The sequence below is a fragment of the Hylobates moloch genome, unplaced genomic scaffold (assembly GCF_009828535.3).
Source record: "Hylobates moloch isolate HMO894 unplaced genomic scaffold, HMol_V3 SCAFFOLD_13, whole genome shotgun sequence".
In the NCBI taxonomy this organism is placed as follows: Eukaryota; Metazoa; Chordata; class Mammalia; order Primates; family Hylobatidae; genus Hylobates; species Hylobates moloch.
In genome coordinates this window covers 54,184,019-54,207,696 of record NW_026652288.1, presented here as the reverse complement: position 1 = coordinate 54,207,696, position 23,678 = coordinate 54,184,019, and the positions used below count along the sequence as shown (strand labels likewise).

Sequence of the window (23,678 nt, the reverse complement as noted above, 5' to 3'; positions counted from 1 at the left end):
TACATTCTCTAACACAAGCATCAAAATATCCCTTTGAGGTAGGTGCCAGGAAAATCCTTATTGCACAGATGATGGCACAGCTTTGAGATATTACACCTAGAGGCCACGTATATCCTAGCTTTACCTGGGTGTCCCAGCCTAGATCTAGTCTTGGCAACTTTTCTTTACTTGGACTTAAAAGTATAAAGGACCTAAGAGAAGTGGATAAGAGGAAAATGAAGGTAACTGCAAGATTTTAAACCATTCCAATTTAGGGAAAGGTGGTGTTAACTAAAATAGAAATGTCATGAGGGGCACTAGTAAAGTAATACTTACGCTATGCATATACCACATGCCAGGCAGTATGCTAAGCATTGAGTGTGCAGATGCTCTATGCTTATCCAGATGGGAATATTTAATATTCCCAACAGCCCATGATACAGTCCTTTCCCCGATTTCACAGATCAGGAAACAGGACCATGCCAGTGCCCGCTAAACTCCAGGTTCTAGTGGTTGGTATTTTGTTCATAACTGTTATCTCTAATGTCTGATGCATAAAAAGTGCTCATTATATAAGCTTTTGAATGAATATAGCTATTAAGTGGTAGAGTCACGATTTGAGCTCAGAGCAGCCCCATGCTGCCTCCTGGAGAGGTCATTTCGTTGTAGTCATATTGCATTTGAGGCCATGGCAGGATCTAGATGTTCATAGCAACTCTGCTATTTTAAGTACTTAGGTACCTAAATTCCATCAGTGGAACTTGGAAGAAAGATCAAGGCCAGAATAAACTATTGAGGAGCATCCACATGGAAATTATAAAGTCCTAAAATTAGATGAGATGATTATGAGAGACGGTATAGGTCCCAAAATAGAACCTTAGAGGACACCTATATTTAGAGGTTGAGAAGAGGAAGAGGCAATGTAAAAAGCAATTAATACATATAGGTCAGAGAACTAAAATGGAGATGCAGATATAAAAGCAAAGAGGGAAGAAAAGGAAGGAGAGTTGTCAGCAATATCAAGGACCACAGAGTAATCAAAGAGCATCAAGATTAAGACAAGAAACCTGAATTTGTATGTTAGGAGATAATTGATGACTTTCGTGTGAACATACCCAGGAAAAAAGACCACATAAGTGTTAGCCAGCATCTGGGAGGGTGGCAGAGTTGGGCTGTGAAAGAAGGATTGTGTAGTCAGGTAGAGCTCATGAGTATAAACTTCTGGTATTTCAGGAGAGCTAGTTGTGGTAATATGAGAGGAGTTGAACATTTGAGTAGGAGAGACCTTGTGTATTGTAGACAGAAGGGAAGGCTCAAGTAGGACGAAACTAAATAGGGCAGGAAAAAAAGAGATATTGATGGAACGTGACCCCAGAGGAGGCAGGAGAATGAGATGCAAGACCACTGATAAGAGGGACAGTCCTCAGAAAGGGTGACAGACATGTACCACTGGAGGCAGGAAGGAAGCCTACCTACAATGTTTCTTAAAAAACTTTCTTTTCTCAAATATTGAGAGAAAAATATTGAAAAGTAGAAGCTGATAGAGAAAAATTGATGTTCAAATTAATGATCCTCAATTCTTTTAAAAGAATTCCAATTGTTAAAAGATCTGTTCTTCAGATTCAAATGTATCAAGTCCTACAAAGCATCTCCAAATGCCTGGTTTTATTTTATTTTTCTCAACTGAAATTGATAAATCTTCCAAAAAAATGAGGTAAGTTCATCTACATAGGAAACGGAAAGATTTCAGGATTACAAGATAGTAAGAAATATTTTAATTAATTGAGGCAATAGTTGACAAAAGTTTATGGAATGTCTACCTTAGATAAGCAGATAATTCAATAGAGAAGACAATAAAGGATAAAATAAGCATCATAAGGGAACCAACTGAGATAAAATAGCATGAACTTTTAACAGAGCCCAAAAGCATGGTTTCATAACACTGCTCAGTTTCTGAGAAGTGGTTGTTGAAAGAAGTTAATAATGCCACACCGGGTTGGGAACGCAAATGGTGAAAAATGGCAGACAAAAATAGAGGAAGAATGGATTCTAGAGGCCAGTGAAGACAGTATATACTTGATTTTATTGTGTTTGCTATCATTGCACTTCACAGACATTGCATTTTGTTTTACAAACTGAAGGTTTCTGGCAGCCCTGCATCAAGCCAGTCTATTGCCACCGTATTTCCAATAGTATGTGCTCATTTAGTGTCTTTATGTCACATTTTGGTAATTCTCACATTTTTTTTAATTATTATACTTTAGGTTTTATGGTACATGTGCACAATGTGCAGGTTTGTTACATATGTATCCATGTGCCTTGTTGGTTTGCAGCACCCATTAACTCGTCATTTAGCATTAGGTATATCTCCTAATGCTGTCCCTCCCCCCTCCCCCCACCACACAACAGTCCCTGGAGTGTGATGTTCCCCTTCCTGTGTCCATGAGTTCTCATTGTTCAATTCCCACCTATGAGTGAGAACATGTGGTGTTTGGTTTTTTTGTCCTTGCGATAGTTTACTGAGAATGATGGTTTCCAGTTTCATCCATGTCCCTACAAAGGACATGAACTCATCATTTTTATGGCTGCATAGTATTCCATGGTGTATATGTGCCACATGTTCTTAATCCAGTCTATCCTTGTTGGACATTTGGGTTGGATCCAAGTCCTGGCTATTGTGAATAGTGCTGCAATAAACATACGTGTGCATGTGTCTTTATAGCAGCATGATTTATAGTCCTTTGGGTATATACCCAGTAATGGGATGGCTGGGTCAAATGGTATTTCTAGTTCTAGATCACTGAGGAATCGCCACACTGACTTCCACAATGGTTGAACTAGTTTACAGTCCCACCAACAGTGTAAAAGTGTTCCTATTTCTCCACATCCTCTCCAGCACCTGTTGTTTCCTGACTTTTTAATGATGGCCATTCTAACTGGTGTGAGATGGTATCTCATTGTGGTTTTGATTTGCATTTCTCTGATGGCCAGTGATGATGAGCATTTTTTCACGTGTTTTTTGGCTGCATAAATGTCTTCTTTTGAGAAGTGTCTGTTCATGACCTTCACCCACTTTCTGACAGGGTTGTTTCTTTTTTTCTTGTAAATTTGTTTGAGTTCATTGTAGATTCTGGATATTAGCCCTTTGTCAGATGAGTAGGTTGTGAAAATTTTCTCCCATTTTGTAGGTTGCCTGTTCACTCTGATGGTAGTTTCTTTTGCTGTGCAGAAGCTCTTTAGCTTAATTAGATCCCATTTGTCAATTTTGGCTTTTGTTGCCATTGCTTTTGCTGTTTTAGACATGAAGTCCTTGCCCATGCCTATGTCCTGAATGGTATTGCCTAGGTTTTCTTCTAGGGTTTTTATGGTTTTAGGTCTAATATGTAAGTCTTTAATCCATCTTGAATTAATTTTTGTATAAGGTGTAAGGGAGGGATCCAGTTTCAGCTTTCTACATATGGCTAGCCAGTTTTCCCAGCACCATTTATTAAATAGGGAATCCTTTCCCCATTTCTTGTTTTTGTCACGTTTGTCAAAGATCAGATAGTTGTAGATATGCGGCATTATTTCTGAGGGCTCTGTTCTGTTCCATTGATCTATGTCTCTGTTGTACCAGTACCATGCTGTTTTGGTGACTGTAGCCTTGTATAGTTTGAAGTCAGGTAGCGTGATGCCTCCAGCTTTGTTCTTTTGGCTTAGGATTGACTTGGTGATGCGGGCTCTTTTTTGGGTCCATATGAACTTTTAAGTAGTTTTTTCCAATTCTGTGAAGAAAGTCATTGTAGCTTGATGGGGATGGCATTGAATCTATAAATTACCTTGGGCAGTATGGCCATTTTCATGATATTGATTCTTCCAACCCATGAGCATGGAATGTTCCTCCATTTGTTTGTTTCCTCTTTTATTTCATTGAGCAGTGGTTTGTAGTTCTCCTTGAAGAGGTCCTTCACATCCCTTGTAAGTTGGATTCCTAGGTATTTTATTGTCTTTGAAGCAATTGTAAATGGGAGTTCACTCATGATTTGGCTCTCTGTTTGTCTGTGATTGGTGTATAAGAATGCTTGTGATTTTTGTACATTGATTTTGTATCCTGAGACTTTGCTGAAGTTGCTGATCAGCTTACGGAGATTTTGGGCTGAGACAATGGGGTTTTCTAGATATACAATCATGTCATCTGCAAACAGGGACAATTTGACTTCCTCTTTTCCTAATTGAATACTCTTAATTTCCTTCTCCTTCCTGATTGCCCTGGCCAGAACTTCCAGCACTATGTGGAATAGGAGTGGTGAGAGAGGGCATCCCTGTCTTGTGCCAGTTTTCAAAGGGAATGCTCCCAGTTTTTGCCCATTCAGTATGATATTAGCTGTGGGTTTGTCATAGATAGCTCTTATTATTTTGAGATATGTCCCATCAATACCTAATTTATTGAGAGTTTTTAGCATGAAGGGTTGTTGAATTTTGTCAAAGCATCTATTGAGATAATCATGTGGTTTTTGTCTTTGGTTCTGTTTATATGCTGGATTACATTAATTGATTTGTGTATGTTGAACCAGCCTTGCATCCCAGAGTTGAAGCCCACTTGATCATGGTGGATAAGCTTTTTGATGTGCTGCTGGATTCAGTTTGCCAGTATTTTATTGAGGATTTTTGCATCAATGTTCATCAAGGATATTGGTCTGAAGTTCTCTTTTTTGGTTGTGTCTCTGCCAGGCTTTGGTATCAGGACGATGCTGGCCTTATAAAATGTGTTAGGGAGGATTCCCTCTTTTTCTATCGATTGGAATAGTTTCAGAAGGAATGGTATCAGTTCCTCCTTGTACCTCTGGTAGAATTTGGCTGTGAATCCATCAGGTCCTGGACTCTTTTTGGTTGGTAAGCTCTTGATTATTGCCACAATTTCAGAGCCTGTTATTGGTCTATTCAGAGATTCAACTTCTTCCTGGTTTAGTCTTGGGAGGGTGTTTTTGTCGAGGAATTTATCCATTTCTTCTAGATTTTCTAGTTTATTTGAGTAGAGGTGTTTGTAGTATTCTCTGATGGTAGTTTGTATTTCTGTGGGATCTGTGGTGATATCTCCTTTTTCATTTTTTATTGCATCTATTTGATTCTTCTCTCTTTTCTTCTTTGTTAGTCTTGCTAGCGGTCTATCAATTTTGTTGACCTTTTCAAAAAACCAGCTCCTGGATTCATTAATTTTTTGAAGGGTTTTTTGTGTCTCTACTATTTCCTTCAGTTCTGCTCTGATTTCAGTTATTTCTAGCCTTCTGCTAGCTTTTGAATGTGTTGCTCTTGCTTTTCTAGCTCTTTTAATTGTGATGTTAGGGTGTCAATTTTGGATCTTTCCTGCTTTCTCTTGTGGGCATTTAGTGCTATAAATTTCCCTCTACACACTGCTTTGAATGTGTCCCAGAGATTCTGGTATGTTGTGTCTTTGTTCTCGTTGGTTTCAAAGAACATCTCTATTTCTGCCTTCATTTCATTATGTACCCAGTAGTCATTCAGGAGCAGGTCGTTCAGTTTCCATGTAGTTAAGTGGTTTTGAGTGAGTTTCTTAATCCTGAGTTCTAGTTTGATTGCACTGTGGTCTGAGAGATGGTTTGTTATAATTTCTGTTCTTTTACATTTGCTGAGGAGAGCTTTACTTCCAACTATGTGGTCAATTTTGGAATAGGTGTGGTGTGGTGCTGAAAAAAATGTATCTTTCTGTTGATTTGGGGTGGAGAGTTCTGTAGATGTCTATTAGGTCCACTTCATGCAGATCTGAGTTCAATTCCTGGATATCCTTGTTAATTTTCTGTCTCATTGATCTGTCTAATGTTGACAGTGGGGTGTTAAAATCTCCCATTATTATTGTGTGGGGGTTTAAGTCCCTTTGTAGGTCACTCAGGACTTGCTTTATGAATCTGGGTGCTCCTGTGTTGGGTGCATATATATTTAGGATAGTTAGCTCTTCTTGTTGAATTGATCCCTTTACCATTATGTAATGGCCTTCTTTGTCTCTTTTGATCTTTGTTGGTTTAAAGTCTATTTTATCAGAGACTAGGATTGCAACCCCTGCCTTTTTTTGTTTTCCATTTGCTTGATAGATCTTCCTCCATCCCTTTATTTTGAGTCTATGTGTGTCTCTGCACATGAGATGGGTTTCCTGAATACAGCACAGTGATGGGTCTTGACTCCTTATCCAGTTTGCCAGTCTGTGTCTTTTAATTGGAGCATTTAGCCCATTTACATTTAAAGTTAATATTTTTATGTGTGAATTTGATCCTGTCATTATGATGTTAGCTGGTTATTTTGCTCATTAGTTGATGCAGTTTCTTCCTAGCCTCGATGGTCTTTACAGTTTGGCATGTTTTTGCAGTGGCTGGTACCGGTTGTTCCTTTCCATGTTTAGTGCTTCCTTCAGGAGCTCTTTTAGGACAGGCCTGGTGGTGACAAAATCACTCAGCATTTGCTTGTCTGTAAAGTATTTTATTTCTCCTTCACTTATGAAGCTTAGTTTGGCTGGATATGAAATTCTGGGTTGAAAATTCTTTTCTTTAAGAACGCTGAATATCAGCCCCCACTCTCTTCTGGCTTTTAGAGTTCCTGCTGAGGGATCAGCTGTTAGTCTGATGGGCTTCCCTTTGTGGGTAACCCGACCTTTCTCTCTGGCCGCCCTTAACATTTTTTCCTTCATTTCCACTTTGGTGAATCTGACAATTATGTGTCTTGGAGTTGCTCTTCTCGAGGAGTATCTTTGTGGTGTTCTCTGTATTTCCTGAATCTGAATGTTGGCCTGCCTTGCTAGCTTGGGGAAGTTCTCCTGGATGATATCTTGCAGAGTGTTTTCCAACTTGGTTCCATTCTCCCCGTCACTTTCAGGTACACCAATCAGACGTAGGTTTGGTCTTTTCACATAGTCCCATATTTCTTAGAGGGTTTGTTCATTTCTTTTCATTCTTTTTTCTCTAAACTTCCCTTCTCGCTTCATTTCATTCATTTCATCTTCCATCACTGATACCCTTTCTAACAGTTGATCGCATCGGCTACCGAGGCTTCTGCAATCTTCACGTAATTCTCGAAACTTGGCTTTCAGCTCCATCAGCTCCTTTAAGCCCTTCTCTGCATTGGTTATTCTAGTTATCCATTCGTCTAATTGTTTTTCAAAGTTTTTAACTTCTTTGCTATTGTTTTGAATTTCCTGCCATAGCTCGGAGTAGTTTGATCATCTGAAGCCTTCTTCTCTCAACTCGTCAAAGTCATTCTCCATCCAGCTTTGTTCCATTGCTGGTGAGGAACTGCATGCTTTTGGAGGAGGAGAGGTGCTCTTCTTTTTAGAGTTTCCAGTTTTTCTGCTCTGTTTTTTCCCCATCTTTGTGGTTTTATCTACCTTTGGTCTTTGATGATGGTGACGTACAGATGGGTTTTTGGTGTGGATGTCCTTTCTGTTTGTTAGTTTTCCTTCTACCAGACAGGACCCTCAGCTTCAGGTCTGTTGGAGTTTGCTAGAGGTCCACTCCAGACCCTGTTTGGCTGAGTGTCAGCAGTGGTGGCTGCAGAACAGCGGATATTCATGAGACTGCAAATTCAGCTGTCTGATCGTTCCTCTGGAAGTTTTGTCTCAGAGGTGTACCTGGCCGAGTGAGGTGTCAGTCTGTCCCTACTGGGGGGTGCCTCCCAGTTAGGCTGCTCAGGGGTGAGGGACCCACTTTAGGAGGCAGTCTGCCCATTCTTAGATCTCCAGCTGCGTGCTGGGAGAACCACTACTCTCTTCAAAGCTGTCATACAGGGACATTTAAGTCTGTAGAGGTTCCTGCTGACTTTTTGTTTGTCTGTGCCCTGCCCCCAGAGGTGGAGCCTACAGAGGCAGGCAGGCCTCCTTGAGCTGTGGTGGGCTCCACCCAGTTCGAGCTTCCTGGCTGCTTTGTTTACCTAAGCAAGCCTGGGCAATGGCGGGCGCCCCTCCCCCAGCCTCGCTGCCGCCTTGCAGTTTGATCTCAGTCTGCTGTGCTAGCAATCAGTAAGACTCCGTGGGCATAGGACCCTCCGAGCCAGGTGTGGGACACAATCTCCTGGTGTGCCATTTTCCAAGCCCGTTGGAAAAGCTCAGTATTAGGATGAGAGTGACCCGATTTTCCAGGTGCTGTCTGTTACCCCTTTCTTTGACTAGGAAAGGGAACTCCCTGACCCCTTGCGCTTCCCGAGTGAGGCAATGCCTCGCCCTGCTTCAGCTCGCACACAGTGCGCTTCACCGACTGTCCTGCACCCACTGTTTGGCACTCCCTAGTGAGATGAACCCAGTACCTCAAATGGAAATGCAGAAATCACCCGTCTTCTGTGTCGCTCACACTGGGAGCTGTAGACCGGAGCTGTTCCTATTCGGCCATCTTGGCTCCACCCCCTAATTCTCACATTATTTCCAACTTTTTCATTATCATATCTGTTATGATGATCGGTGATCTTTAATGTTACTATTGTAATTGTTGTAGGGCATCACAAACTGCACCCTTATAAGACGTCAAACTTAATTATAAATGTTGTGTGTGTTCTGACCACTCCACCAACCGTTTCCTTTTCTGTCTCCCTCTCCTGGAGCCTCTCTATTCCCTAAGACACTACAATTAATAACTCTAGGACGGCCTCTAAATATTCAAGTGATAGGAATAGTAGCACAACTCTCACTTTAAATCAAAAGCTAGAAATAATTGAGCTTAATGAGGAAGGCATATTGAAAGCTGAGATAGGCTGAAAGCTAGGCTTCTTGCACCAAATAGCCAAATTGTGACTACAAAAGAAAATTCTTAGAGGATATTAAAAGTGCTACTCCAGTGAACACACAAATGATAAAAAAAGTGAAACAGCCTTATTGCCGATATAAAGAAAGTTTGAGTGGTCTGGACAGATGCTCAAACCAGCCACAACATTCCCTTAAGCACAAGCCTAATCCAGAATAAGTCTCTAATTCCATTTAATTCTATGAAGGCTGAGAGAGGTGAGGAAGCTGCAGAAGAAAAGTTTGAGGCTAGCAGAGGTTGGTTCATGAGGGTTAAGGAAAGAAGCTGTCTTCACTTCACACCTTGTTGCAAGGTGAGGCAGCAAGTGCTGATGGAGAAGCTGCATCAAGTTATCCAGAACATCTACCTAAGATAACTGATAAAGGTGGTGTATCAGTCTGGTCTCACACTGCTATAAATAACTGCCTGAGACTGGGTAGTTTATAAAGGAAAGAGATTCAATTGACTCACAGTTCTGCAGGGCTGGGGAAGCCTCAGAAAACTTACAATCATGGAGGAAGGGGAAGCAAACATGTCTTCTTCACATGGCGACAGGAAGGAGAAGTGCCAAGTAAAAAGGGGAAAAGCCGGTTATAAAACCATTAGATATCATGAGAACTCACTCACTATCATGAGAACAGCATGAGGGTAACCACCCCCGTGATTCAATTACCATCCACTGGGTTTCTCCCACAACGTGGAGACTATGGGAACTACAATTCAACATGAGATTTGGGTGGAGACACAGCCAAACAATATCATGTGGCTATACTAAACAACAGATTTTTCAATGTAGATGAAACTGCCTTCTGTTGGAAGAAGATACCATCCAGGACTCTCATAGCTAGATAGGAGAAGTCAATGCCTAGCTTCAAAGGACAGGCTGGGTCTCTCGTTAGGAGATAATGCAGCTGGTGACTTTTAAGTTGAAGCCAATGCTCATTTGCCGCTCCAAAAATCCTAGAGCCCTTAAAAAGGGCTAAATCTATTCAGCCTGTGCTCTAAAACGAAACAACAAAACCTGTATGACAGCACTTATATTTACAGCATAGTTTGGAGAATATTTTAAGCCACTATGGAGACCTACTGCTCAGGCAAAAAAAAAAAAAAAAAGATTCCTTTCAAAATATTACTGCTGATTGACAATGACACTGGTCACTCAAGGGCTCTGATGGAGATGTACAAGATGAATGTTGTTTTCATACCTGCTAACACAGCATCCATTCTGCAGCCCATGGATCAAGGAGTCACTTCAACTTTCAAGTCTTATTATTTAAGAAATGCATTTCATAAGGCCATAGCTGCCACAGATAGTGATTTCTCATATGGATCTGGGCCAAGTGAAGTGAAAATCTTCTGGAAAGGATTCACTATTCTGGATGCCATTAAAAACATTCGTGATTCACGGGAGGAGGTCAAAATACCAAATGAAGAGTTTGGAAGTTTGCAAGAGGTTGATTCCAACCTTCATGGATGACTTTAAAGGGCTAAAGACTTTAGGGGAGAAAGAAACTTCAGATGTAGTGGAAAACAGCAAGAGAACTATTGTAGAAGTGAAGCCTGAAGATGTGACTGAATTGCTGCAATCTCATGATAAAACTTGAATGGATAAGGAGTTTCTTAAGGAGGAACAAAGAAAGTTTCTGAGATGGAATCTACTCCTGGTGAAAGTGCTGTGAACATTGTTGAAATGATATCAAAGGATTTAGAGTATCACACGAACTTAGTTGACAAAGCAGTAGCAGAGTTTGAGAGGATTGACTCCAATTCTGAAAGAAGTTATCTGGGGAAAATGCTATCAAACATCATTGCACGCTACAGAGAAATATTTAGTGAAGGGAAAAGTCAGTCAATTTGGCAAACTTCCTTGTTGTCTTATTTTGAGAAATTGCCACAGCCACCCTAGCCTTCAGCAACTAATACCCTAATCAGTCAGCAGCCCTCAACATTGAGGCAAGACCCTCCACCAAAAAGATGATGACTTGAAGGTGCAGATGATCATTAGCATTTTTTAGCAAAATATTTTAAAATTAAGGTTTGTACATTTTTAGACAATGTTATTGAACACTTAATAGACTGCACTTTCATGGGAACATAACTTTTGTATATAGTGGGAAACCAAAAAATCTGTGTGACCCACTTTATTACAGTGGTCTGGAACTGACCTCGCAATATCTCCAAGTTACGCCTGTATTGGCATGGTCTAAGCTGAGCAATGAGGTAAATGAATACTGAGAGGATAATCCAAAGGCAGATCTGGGTGTAGCACAGATGATCAGGAATGAGGAGATAAACAAAGTGGTGGTTGTGATCAGAGAAGGAAGTCTCAAAGTCTGAAGTAAAATAGTTCCAAATCAAGGAAACTATAAAGTGCTGTCTCTGTAGTGTTGGAGATTAAATAAGGAACTATGAGGCCAATGCATTATACGGAGCACAGAAAACCACACACCACATGTTTTCACTTATAAGTGGGAGCTGAACAATGAGAACACATGGACACAGAGAAGGGAACAATGCACACTAGGGCCTGTGGGGGCTGGGAGGAGGGAGAGCATCAGGATAAATAGCTAATGCACATGGGGCTTAATACCTAGGTGACGGGTTGATAGGTGCAGCAAACCATTTACCTATGTAACAAACCTGCACATCCTGTGCATGTATCCTGGAACTTAAATAATTTTTTAAATGAGGCCAATGAATTAAAAATAAATGAATGTGGCAGGGGATGAGAGGAGGAAGACTGAGCAGGCACCCAAATCATCAAGACGGGTGGAATGTTATGATGAGTTCATAAATACGGTAACAATAGGGCTTGGATGCCAAGGTTCAAAGATAGAGGTTGAAGGAGACAGAACAATACTCTAAATTGACAATAGGGGATAGGAATGTTTTTGAGTCTGGTAATATCTTCAGGGGCAATTAAGGTAAAGAATTGGAAGTTCAACTTCAGAATCAATCTAAACTGTAGGACCCTTTGCTTTACTATGGATTAAGAAGGCAAGGTCATCAGGGAGTGACTGGTAGAGAAGCAAGGACACACAACAGGAAGGGAGAGGGCTATTTGGGATCATTTGTTTCCCTCATCCACCCCATCACCCTTTACAGGTTACTCTTCTAATCCTTAAAATAGTCTACAAAGTATCATCCCCATTTTATCAGATGAAAAGTATCTGGCTCTGAAATTTGAATCTTGTCCTGATTGCAAATTCCATGGTCTTTTCACTGCCATATACTGACTCTCAGTGGTACTGAAGTGTTACTGCAGCTTCCAGGGACTAATGAGAAATCATGTCTAATTTATGTGAAATGATTATAAAACACGGTGTCTTTGTTTTGCTCTTGAATTATACTTAGCTCTAAAATTCCTATATGAGCTCGCATATCTAATATTGTATATTTAGTTCTTATTTTTTAAGAAAAACATTTTGGACTCTTTCTTAAGACAAAGGAATTTCCAAATACATAAATATGATGATTGATATTGAATTTCTGCAACTGTAGTCTAAAACATTAAGTTAATACTTATATTGCATTATTTTTCAGGTGTGAAAATGAAACCAAGTTCAAAACAGAAGATATATTTTGGGCTTACAATTTCTGCCCTACTCCATACTCCTGGACTGCACTTCTGGGCCTTATTTTATATCTTGTCTTCTTTGCACCTGGTAAACAAAGACTTTGTTATTACTGTTGCATTAATCGAATTGCCTCTTTTTGGAGTAGATAAACTGTAATTTTTCAAATTTCTTACATGCTATTTTACTAAAGTTTTTAATGTTTTATTTCTCAGGAATGGGACCAATGCCTTGGACTGTGAATTCTGAAATATATCCCCTTTGGGCAAGAAGTACAGGAAATGCATGTTCATCTGGAATAAACTGGATTTTCAATGTCCTGGTTTCACTAACATTTTTACACACAGCAGAGTATCTTACATACTATGGTAAGATAATATTTTTTCTAACATAGTTTTGTTTTTATTTTTATCACTCTATTTTTAGATATACTATACCATCATTTGTGATTGAGACTATGTGGTTATATTTTGCTGTTATAAGTATCTCCATGTGGCTTTCTTGTCCTCCAAAGGCATTGGAAATGTGTCTGGGAAAGAAGAGAGGGATTCTCCTATCCTAAACAGCATTGCTTCTTGTCCCACAGTGCTTAGGGCTGTCACCCAACCCCTCTCCCAACTCACACATCTCCCAGCTATCTCCCCACGTGGAAGTCTTTACGCTATAGCTTTTAGTTTCACAGAAACAAACAAAAAAAAAAAACAGAAAATGGTAAAAAGATGTAGGCAGGGAGTCTAGGGCCAATGAGATGTCCTGTGACAGGCATAGCGTCAAGTTCAAGAGCAGATTCTGCGTAGGGCTGAAAGTAGCTTCCTCAAATGCTTAACAGTATTCTGTGCTGTGGCCATACCTTCCACTGTATCACCTGTGCTGCTCAGGCCAGTGCTTGTGCATTTCACTGTCCTCTGAGACCAGCACTTACCACTTGCAAAAGTGTAAACGTGACAGAAATATTCAAATGCAAATGTATAGAGGCCATAATTCAAAATGAAAAACAGTGCTTAGTGGCTGAGTCAGGAAAATACTTTGGGGAGCTACTTTGAATCCATTTTTACTAAAGTGAAAAGACTTTGCTTTTTAGAAAAAAGATTTCTACATTGTTCACATGACTTTATAGGGTGCAATAGGATTATTCATGATTAAGTATGAGGTTACATTCTAATCTCATAAGTCTCTGTGGTAGAGACGGAATGCCTGCCTGCTTAGACCATTCTCCCAGAAGACCTTCTCTGATCTCCCTGCAATCATCTCTTTACTCTATGCTCTGGGCACTTATCATTTCTCTTTGCAAGAAAGGTTTGTCTGCCCTTAGCTCCCTCTAGTAGACTATAAATCCCTGGAGGGCCAGGACTGTGGCTTGTTCGTTGTTACATTCCCAGTTCCTCCCAAGGCATCCTGTTAACCTGATAAGCACCAAAAAGTATTTGTCAAATGAATAAATACAGGGATAAATTTTGCAGATGAATGATGAATATGATGAAACATTATAAAAATCTATTCCCTGTCTCTTCTGAACATGCTGAATTGGTATTTGCTTTTAGTTAATAGTATTTATCTAATGCTTTTATTATCTTCATAAAACTCTTCTCTCTCCTAATCACCGCTTAAGACATTTGAAATACTTATTTTCTTGGAAAGGAAATGCACTGGCATTTTAAACTGGATATATATTTAGTATATTCAGCTGGATCCCATTTGGCAATTAAAATTTTTCCATAAATTCATAAACTTATCTTCATGACATAATAAATACAAGCACAATAAATATTTCCTTGTATTTACTGATTCTAGAGAACACTTAAATATTTGAAGACCTAAGTATATGCTGGCATCCTGAGAAAGCATTTTTCATAGAAAGGCATAGACCAAATAATAAAAGTTTACATGATTATACTTTTGACAGCAAAGCTCCTCTTTTTTAAATTTATCCTGCCAGAAAACCATGAGACAAATGAGGCAACAGTAATGAAATTTAAATAGGGTATAAGCAGAATTCTTTCAAAAATAAACAGTTAAAAGCATTTTGCTTTGCATTAAGCTTCTCTCATGTCAGAGCACTGGTCCATTTGGTCTACTCCTCTCTAGTAGTAGAAAAATAGTTCGTTCAGGCTAGTTTTTCCCCCTTTTTGTGTCTCATTTTAATCCACATATTACTGGTTTATGTAAGCTATGCATTTATATTCCTCATTTAACAAATATACATCCTAATTGTGTATTCCTCTGGAAATAGTTATGTCTTCTTTGTTGCCTCCTTTTTTATTGTTTCATAAGATCTCAAAATTTGATTCCTTCCTCAACCATATTGCTTACACAGGTCTGCCTTGTGCCCCCATTCAATAATGTTTAAAGTATCATTGCTATATCACCAATATGCCATTTTATATACGGCACATGTGGCTAAAGACATCCCTTGGGGGGCATTATGTCAAAGCTTCTCTCTTGGGGTACTGCTGAAATTCAGTCACACATGGCCTTTGAGTCCTCAATTTGTGTAATTCAATTAAATAGTTGTTTTAATCTGGAACTTAATGTAAGGCTCTAATTAGATTTAAATCCTTAGAATAAAGGTGAGGAATATCTCACTGTTCAATACTCCTGATGCACTCGTTACAGACATTTTTTCTTGCCATTTTCATTCCAAGGGAGGAATAAATGAGAAACTGAGATATGTGACTGATTTGACCATGACATGGACCAGGTCACAGCCTCCCAGGTCTGCCCACACTCCTCCGCGACTTAGCCACAGGTCTAACCATTGGAACCCACACTGAGTAGGCAGTTTTGGCATTTGCATGCTTTGGATTCCTCAGATTTTATAAAACAGTCTTGTATTTTAATAGCAATTCCTTGATATTATTCAGCTTTGGGAATCCAGGTCACGAGAAAGAATCTGTAATCAACTTCAGGAGTCATCCTAACCCAACGAATGTTTTTAACTATAGGAGTTTAGCACTGACAGATTTGATTTGTTACTTCTAATTATGCTACTGTTCCCAAACTGTGAAAGATAATGATGAAGATAAAATATACTATTATATTTAAAAGTCAAACTGGGTTTGCTGTTACAGATTTTGTAGTTTAGAAGCCTATTTTAATCTAAAATGTTTTACCATCTGTACTTATTTTTTCTTTATCTTCATCACAATTACTATCCAGTCTTTGTCCGTCCCTGCTAAAGATTCCATTTCTCTTCCTACCTCCACAGTCTTGCTTATCTGTACTCAGAACACAGGACTTCATCTCCTTTCATTTTTTTTTGTCAAAATTCCCCCATTCTCCAAGAGCTAGCTTATCTGGATCACCCTTTCTGTAAAAACATCCCAATTAATTAGTCACACTAATCTTATTCTGTATCTTAATAGCAACTCTTCCTTTCCTGGTCATTTAGTAGAATATTTAACAATCTGGCCATCACTTTTTTGGGCAACTGATATTCAGAATTCTAATGGGCATGATAACATACATTATTTCTATTCTTTACATTTGGGCAAAGCAAGAATTATTTTTCCCATTACACAGATCAGGTCTCTCAACCATCTCTTAACTATTTCTCCTATACATGCTCCTGATTTTGGCTGTAATAAACATTTACAGAATTGTAAACTGCCAACACTTAAGTAGGAGCTGAGAAACCCCCTTATTTTACTTAATGAGGCAACAGAGGCCCAGAGAAGAGGTTAAATGACTATCCAGAAGTCACGTGGCCAACACTTAAACTCGGTTCTTCCCACTCCAGCCAATTGTCACATTAGTTTTTCATCTTTCTTACTTCCCCCATCTCATACACATGATGGTCTGGACTGAAAGCCTAAAATTAGACAGGGGCTCCATTTTACTTTGTTGTTTTCCACCATCAAAAGTACAAGTATAGTTTCTTATATTCAAATTGGCAATTCAATTATGTGTGTGTGTGTGTGTGTGTGTGTGTGTGTGTGTGTGTGTGTGTGTTGTGTGTGTGTGTGTGTGTGTGTGTGTGTGTGTGTGTGTGTGTGTGTTTGGTAGAGACAGGTTTCACCATGTTGGCCAGGCTGGTCGGAATTCAATTATTTTAAAAGTCCATCTTGGAAATGTTTAGAGAATATAAACAAGTCATACGTTCATATATCTCATCCATCTAGGCTTGCTATCATGACCCTTAGAAAGCCAAACTAGCTAATATTTATGTGTTTCTGGCTGTGCTGCATTGACATGCATAATCTTACAGCAAAACAAAATTCTCTGACTTCATGGAGTTTACATTCTAGTGGAGGGAAACGAAAAACAAACTGGTAAACATCATAGTATGTCAGACGATGACATGTGCTGTGGAAAAAAAATGAGGTCCGTCGAGGTCCAAGAGAAGGAACAACGAGACCAGTTAGGAGACTGTTGCAGTAATACAGATGAGACAGGATGGCCCTTAGACCACATTTATCTATGGAAGTGGTGAGAAGTGGCCATCTTTGGGTTATATTTTGAAGGTAGAACCAACGGGATCTCCTAACAAACAGATTGGATGTTAGGCATGAGAGTAAGGTAGAAATTAAGGATGACTCCCAGACTTTGGACATGAGAAACTGGAAGGATGGAGTTGCCATGTATTCCACTGAGGCATTCATTCTGCAATGTCATCATTATACTTGGTTCTGGAAACAAGATGAATAAGAAAGGAACTTCTTCTGACCTCAAAGTGCCTCTAGTGTAATAGACAAGGCAAGCATACGTGGGTGTACATAATTATATTTCTTGGTTGTTATTTTAGGGGTCTCAACAACATACTGTGATAGCACATGGAAGAGAGTAATTCCCTCTAGTCAGGGAAGGGAGGAAAGGCTTCAAAGCCAAACTTACATCTGAGCCCGGTCTATTATTCTTGAGTTTCTAAACTTGAGTTTAGAAAGATACATTACATCATATTCACAGAGTTGGAACAATTGGAGTAAACCAGGTTCATAGTAATTTTTTGGTCCATTTCATACTGTGATTATGCATGACTGACCAGAAAAAGTCAAAATCAAGTACTCTTTCCAACTTAAGCCTCTCTATATATTCATATTCATGTATCTATTATTTTTCCGTTGCAGGAGCTTTCTTCCTCTATGCTGGATTTGCTGCTGTGGGACTCCTTTTCATCTACGGCTGTCTTCCTGAGACCAAAGGCAAAAAATTAGAGGAAATTGAATCACTCTTTGACAACAGGCTATGTACATGTGGCACTTCAGATTCTGATGAAGGGAGATATATTGAATATATTCGGGTAAAGGGAAGTAACTATCATCTGTCTGACAATGATGCTTCTGATGTGGAATAATTTTCAGCTGCTCATATATTTAGTTATTTAAACAAACTGGGGGGAGAAGAACAGCAATTGGTGACCTCACTGCCCTGCTTCTAATCTGGTTCTTTCCACAGTCTAGTTTTGATTGACTTCATATTCTAGAATACTTGATTAGGAGGAAGATACAACCATGATGACTTTTTTTTTCCACAAGGAACAATATTTTAAAAAATATTTACAGAGATTTTAATCTAATAATTCTTAAGCAAATGTGTGTAATGCCTTCCTGAAATAGTCTAAAATGAATATTGTACCCAGTGACTTCAGTGGTATCCTTTTGTCCTAAGACCATTTATAATTATTAGTGGCAACAGAGTCAGTGCTAATCTAGCCAAATTACATATGTATAATATATTTATGAAGGATTCTGGGAGATGGTCCAAGGGTGTTCTATGTCAAAAGATGGCCTGTTGGTCCTCAGTTTTCCTACAGAGTAGTGGCTTATCTCTGATCAGCTGTTACAAACTAAATTCCATGTAAGCTTTCATCAACAAATTCCAAAGTGCCTCCTACAAGGGCACAGCTGTCCCTATCTCCTTTGGATTCCACATTTTTGTTTCTCTCCAAGTCAGATATTGGGAGTTCTTCAGATACTAACTCTGCACACTATCTTTTGAACATTATGAAAATATAATCTGTCAGGGATTGTTTTCATACTTCTTTTTTTTTTGCATCAGTGATAAGGCATACATTTGCGCAGATGAGCTAGGAAGTTTTGAGAAGTACCTTTTATGGTCAGAAAGTAACAGATTAAAGGTTTTTATGGTTCCAAATTGGTTAGTCACTTAGGTATGCAATTATAAAGGCAAAATAGTGCCGGATCTTTAACTGTATATCAGGGTCAGTTTTTGTTCATGCCCAAATCACTACACCTTCCTCATTGGCCCTGGAGTCCAACTATTTTGTGCCTTCATTTGTGTTACATACATAGCTGCAAGCAAACCATTTTTCCCATTTCTTTTATTCAAACAATAATTTTTGAAACAAAAAAGAGGAAGGAAATTAGTGGCAGAAATAATCCTGCTGTTATTGGTGTTTGTTTAATAAAAATAATGGGACTTTTTTCTTAACTTTTTATGAACTCTTCCTAAGGGAACTGTCACATATTATTATTTAATTGTACTTGTCTTTTTTTACTTTAAGAGCATAAACTCGTTTTTATTTTGCACACTTTTCTCATTTTCCTGAGAATTTACCAGAAAAAAAAAGATACATAGATTTGTCTCTGTGTTTTTCTTATTCTTGGCTTAGTTTTTCCTTCTTGTCTAAAAATTGAGATTGCCCTATTGGAACAGATAATTGGTTCTAATATAGCACGTCTGTAAGAAATGCAGACTTAACTATATTTCTACAATGTCTTTCCAAAGTATTCATTGGTTTTTATGGTAATTCATCACTGAACTCTTAATTTTTGCTTTTCTATTCTATTAAGAACTATATAGTATGTACAAAATTACTTGATCACAAAATTACTTGCTAGTTCCAGGAAAAATATGAATGAATCTTCTGTGGCCAGTTAGGAATACATCAGTCTGATGCATTTTTAAATGGCTCTAAACATCTAATAAGGTACTGTATTTGGAGAGAAAAGGTGGCTATCTCCACATTCAAAATATTTCTGCCAGTCTCCAAGATACTCTGTTCTTTTAATGTCTGGCTTGTTCCTATCACAGTTATCAAGCTGAGAATACAGCTGAGGAAGTTCATTCTCTAAGTCACCAGAGGTATATAATATGTGCTTAAACAGTGAATTTAGTGCCCTAAAAATCCAGTAACCAAAAACAAAAACGTTTTCTCCCTTTGGTCATCTCATATAATAAAAAGATTTAATATTTTAGAGAGGTTTTTTTCCTTGAATTAGGTGCTTTAACAATTGATTTCCAAGGGAATATTAGTATTGATTTTTTCCTCAGAAAAGCAGATATTATTTAATAGGGAAACTTATTATACTATTGATATTTCTTATCTCAAAAGAAATTTCTTATCATCTAATATTTTACACAGGTAAATTGAAGTGAAAAATGAGCTACTATGTGGTACAATCAATCAAAATATAATAAGGAGAAAAAATAGACCAATAAAGTGCTCTCTAAAAATTTATTTTTGGGACTTAATCAAAATAATTGCCTCAATTCTTCTCTTTATTGTATAATAGCCTTAACTATATACTTATAAACTCAGCTGGGCTGATGCACAGTAACTTTATTAAAGGAGAAACTGGACTCTTGTTATTTCCTAAAGCAGAACATGGCCTGTTCTCCCTGATATAAGAAAACAGTGTTTTCAACTTTATAACCATAAATGCACATAATAACAGGGAAAATTAGCCACAGTTCTCCTCCCCTACTCCCCTGAGCCCCTACTTTAAAGGACTATTTGTTATTTATATAGTGTTAAAGATAATATTCCATATCTTTGAAGTACAAGACAGAGAGGCACAGTAGAAGAATTATTTATAACTTTTTAGAAACAAATAATTACTTGAAAAGGAACCTTATACAATTAGGGTATTATTTTTAGATTTGGTGAACATTTATAGTATATTAAAAATTAAATGTTTAAATTTTGCAGGTTTTTTTATATTAGGCACCTTTTAAGTTCCCAGCATATTTGGCTACCACTATCAACTTGGAAACATTCCATTTGAAGTATCATCAAATATATATTTTGTAGGACAATTTATATGTGATGTGATTTGACTTACCATATTAAAACAGACACAGATTATGTATCATGCTTTCAACCAAAATTACAGACTTCCTTTGAAACATGCTGCAGATTTGATAGAGGTATATTATGTCTTAGGAAAATACAGTGAAGAAGGTCCGAATCCCTATTGAGGCTGGATGGCTGATCTGCACTAGACTTAAGAGGATATATTATTTCATCTGCATATAAACACGTAGGTCTAAATGTGATGTCAAAAGGGTTTGCTGTTAATAATTTTCTTCAATGTAAACATTCCAAATAATTTTGATTGTTGCTCCTTAATCATTTCCCAAAACATGATTATTTTTTAATATATATGTAAAATATTTAAGTAATAAATAATAAAGGGTAATGTGTCCATTTTAAATTTTGTTCCCAGCCATAGGCAGTAGTTCCCTGATAGAAAATGCTATGAGAATGCGGAGTATTTTTTCGTAATTTAATTTTACCACTGAACCTGATTTTAGTACATGAGAGTCTACATATTAAGTTATTCACTCTAAAAGGGGAAATCAGTAAAAGCAAGGAATTTATGAAATTTTTACTGTAATTTCAGTATCTGTTATACAAGGGAAGAATGATCAGGAAAAATATAAGCTGACAACTTACCCTTTTGCTTTTCAACAACAAAATAATATTGAAAATATATTAGAATAACTCACAGATCCAGAAGTTGGTGGAAATGGAAGAATGTTTTAGAAAACACTATCCATATGTTTATCTAAGAAAGTCTCACAGTTTAGTGACACTAATACAGTTCATAAATACTGTAATACAGTGGAGAGAGTTGGAATGTTATTTTGGTTTTATTTCATCAGCACAATTATTAAAAACAACAAAATTAATGAGATGTTTTGTTATAATCAGATTTTTTTTTACCATATTGCAAGTTATAAAATGTCAACTTATACTAAGTACCTAACAACTGACTTTTATTCACTTGTTGTAACAAGTTTTTAATTACCAAATTAAGACCTTTTCAGTATCTATGAGTAAAAGAAATAGATGATTATATCAGACCAGGAGCAGAGAATTTATAATATGTGCTTTATAGCAAAATGTATTAAATTGTGGTTAAAATTTATAGCTCATATGTAGCTGCTGCCAATAAGAAGGCTCAGAATTGTTCTCTGGATTAATTTTTACATCCTGTTTTCTGTCACTTTTACCAGTTTTCTTAGCCTCATGTACAATAATGTAAAGCCAATTTGATGAAATGGTTCAGGTTGTAGCAGTCTATAAATTGTCGGTACATTCAGCTCTTCTAGGTGAGCAATACTGCTATTTTTCTAGAAATAGCAATCATTTAAAAATGCCAAGTAGCTAACTGCTACCAACTCTTTCTTGTATCTTGTCTCTTTAGAGAAGGAAATTTTTGTGTGCCAATAATCATCAAAGAGGTGTTTTATAAGAGTGTTGATGTTCAGAAGTTCATGAAAGTATTTTATCCCTATAATTTGTTCGTGAGCTAAAACAATATAATTTATGTAAATCTTTATATGTACAAAATATATAGTCTGTTGTACTTGAGTAATTTGGTCGATGGAATTTTAAATGCCTTCATTTAGCAGTAATATTCACATTTTTATTTTAGACAGTTAAGTTCATGTGTTTGATTTTGTCATGTCAGTATAAATGAGAAAAAGAAGTGGATCATGCAGCTAATGAGTAACCAACATTTTGTAAAGTTTTAAAGTTTTAGCAAACTTAACATTATTCCATCTCGTTTAAAGGTTAAAAAAGAAGAGACAACTCTAGCCAAAGTAGAAATTTATATTCTACATGTCTAAACTGTCTCCTAGCAGCTTTTGGACTATATATCACTTGATGTTAAAGTATCTTTTATTTGTAATAAATGTTCAAATTTCTATTTAGAAGCTCTAATGTATACCTAGATTAAATCAAATCAGAGTTTTATGCTTTTAAAATATATGTATTTCAAACTGTATATTTTAATTTCTGAGTGCATGTTATATAGTATTTAATACTTCAGATGTCTTGGCAAATTCAATATAAATATTTATTCCCACAAGCGATATATGGGATATCTCTTAAAAATTATGAATATGTACCATTATTTCCTTCAAAGTCATCCTAGCCTATGCTGTATCAAAAGTATTGTATATTTTATGGAGATTTAGTGATATACATGTAAATGTTTTTTAAGTTATTTTATTGAGGTTCAATCTTTACATAAAATTAAAATCTTTTTTTAAAAAAAAGTGTCAGTGCCAGAACTGTAAATGAAAATAATCAAATAAAAGTTAAAATAATTCATTACTCATTAACTTCCCTTGCACTTATTTATTTTTTCTAATTATCTTCCTTGGATCTAGGTTAGATAGTTAAAGCATCTAGAAAGACAATCTACCTCCATATATTAATGCAGTCCTACTCATTTTAATGATATTTTATTTCTTTTGATTATGGATAAGATCAATCATCTTTTAAAAATATTTTATAATACCTAAAAATTGTTCTAAAGAATTATTCTAAATACTGAATATAAAACTGTGAAATGTGGTGCTTAGGAACCCTTGAAGTAATAATTCTAGTTATTGTCAGAACCAGATGTTGACATGAACCATTAAGTTGAGTTGTCAAAAATTATCTTTGGTGGTTGTTCTGTAAGTAAGTGAAAAGGAAAAATCATGCTGGAAGGCCAGCTGACAGTTCTTTTTGGGACTCTGTTGCTCTCCCTTGCCATTCTGCCTCAATCATAGCTATAATTAGCAAATATACACTTGTTTGATATTTTGGCAGTCGCTAGACATGTGTCCATAATTAGTTGTATGTCTTTCTGAGCCTGACTTAGAAATAGCCCAAGGAGATCTTCTGAAGACTCTAGACCTACTGTCATTCAAAGGCTTACAGTTGAGTTACATCTAACCAAGGTTCTTAACGTCAGCAGGTAAGGCAAAAATCCAAGTCAAATGACCCTTGAAAATCCCACCAATTACACATAAATTGTCCACTCACCTGAATAATGGACACCTGAGTAGTGCAGAACATGTCAGTATCAGTGGGCACAAAAATCCTCATTTAATTGTCCAATCCTGTGGAATAAACATTGTCATCCTTTTCCGGGTACTAAAACTTAAATTCAAAATATTTTTGTCACTTGCCCAAGATCCCACTAGAAAGTCATACAAAACTCTTCTTTGCAGTGACTACACCAAAAGTCTTCCCCTCTATGTCCTCCTTTGGAACATCTTTTCAGACCTAGGCAGATAGATTAAAAACAGAAAGAAATTATGGAATCTTTGCCTTGGAAGTTAAAAGACTGCATATGGATTACAGGAACAAATCCTGAAAAATCTTCATTTAGAGACTCTTGTCAAATGC

General features: G+C 37.3%; 2 protein-coding genes across 2 annotated transcripts in view; one reads left to right on the top strand and one right to left on the bottom strand.

The window, feature by feature from the left end:
• SLC2A13 (solute carrier family 2 member 13) overlaps positions 1 to 22,617 on the top strand; it is a 367,606-nt gene extending 344,989 nt beyond the window's left edge. The window contains exons 8-10 of the mRNA XM_032173708.2: positions 12,276 to 12,397; positions 12,523 to 12,675; positions 17,371 to 22,617. Of these exons, the coding sequence (XP_032029599.1) occupies positions 12,276 to 12,397; positions 12,523 to 12,675; positions 17,371 to 17,597 (502 nt within the window). The 3' untranslated portion in view covers positions 17,598 to 22,617. The remainder of the gene's footprint in view (positions 1 to 12,275; positions 12,398 to 12,522; positions 12,676 to 17,370) is intronic.
• Positions 22,618 to 23,422: 805 nt separating this feature from the next.
• Positions 23,423 to 23,678, bottom strand: part of CUNH12orf40 (chromosome unknown C12orf40 homolog) — a 127,674-nt gene continuing 127,418 nt past the window's right edge. The window contains exon 13 of the mRNA XM_058426430.1: positions 23,423 to 23,555. Coding sequence (XP_058282413.1) covers positions 23,550 to 23,555 — 6 coding nt within the window. The 3' untranslated portion in view covers positions 23,423 to 23,549. The remainder of the gene's footprint in view (positions 23,556 to 23,678) is intronic.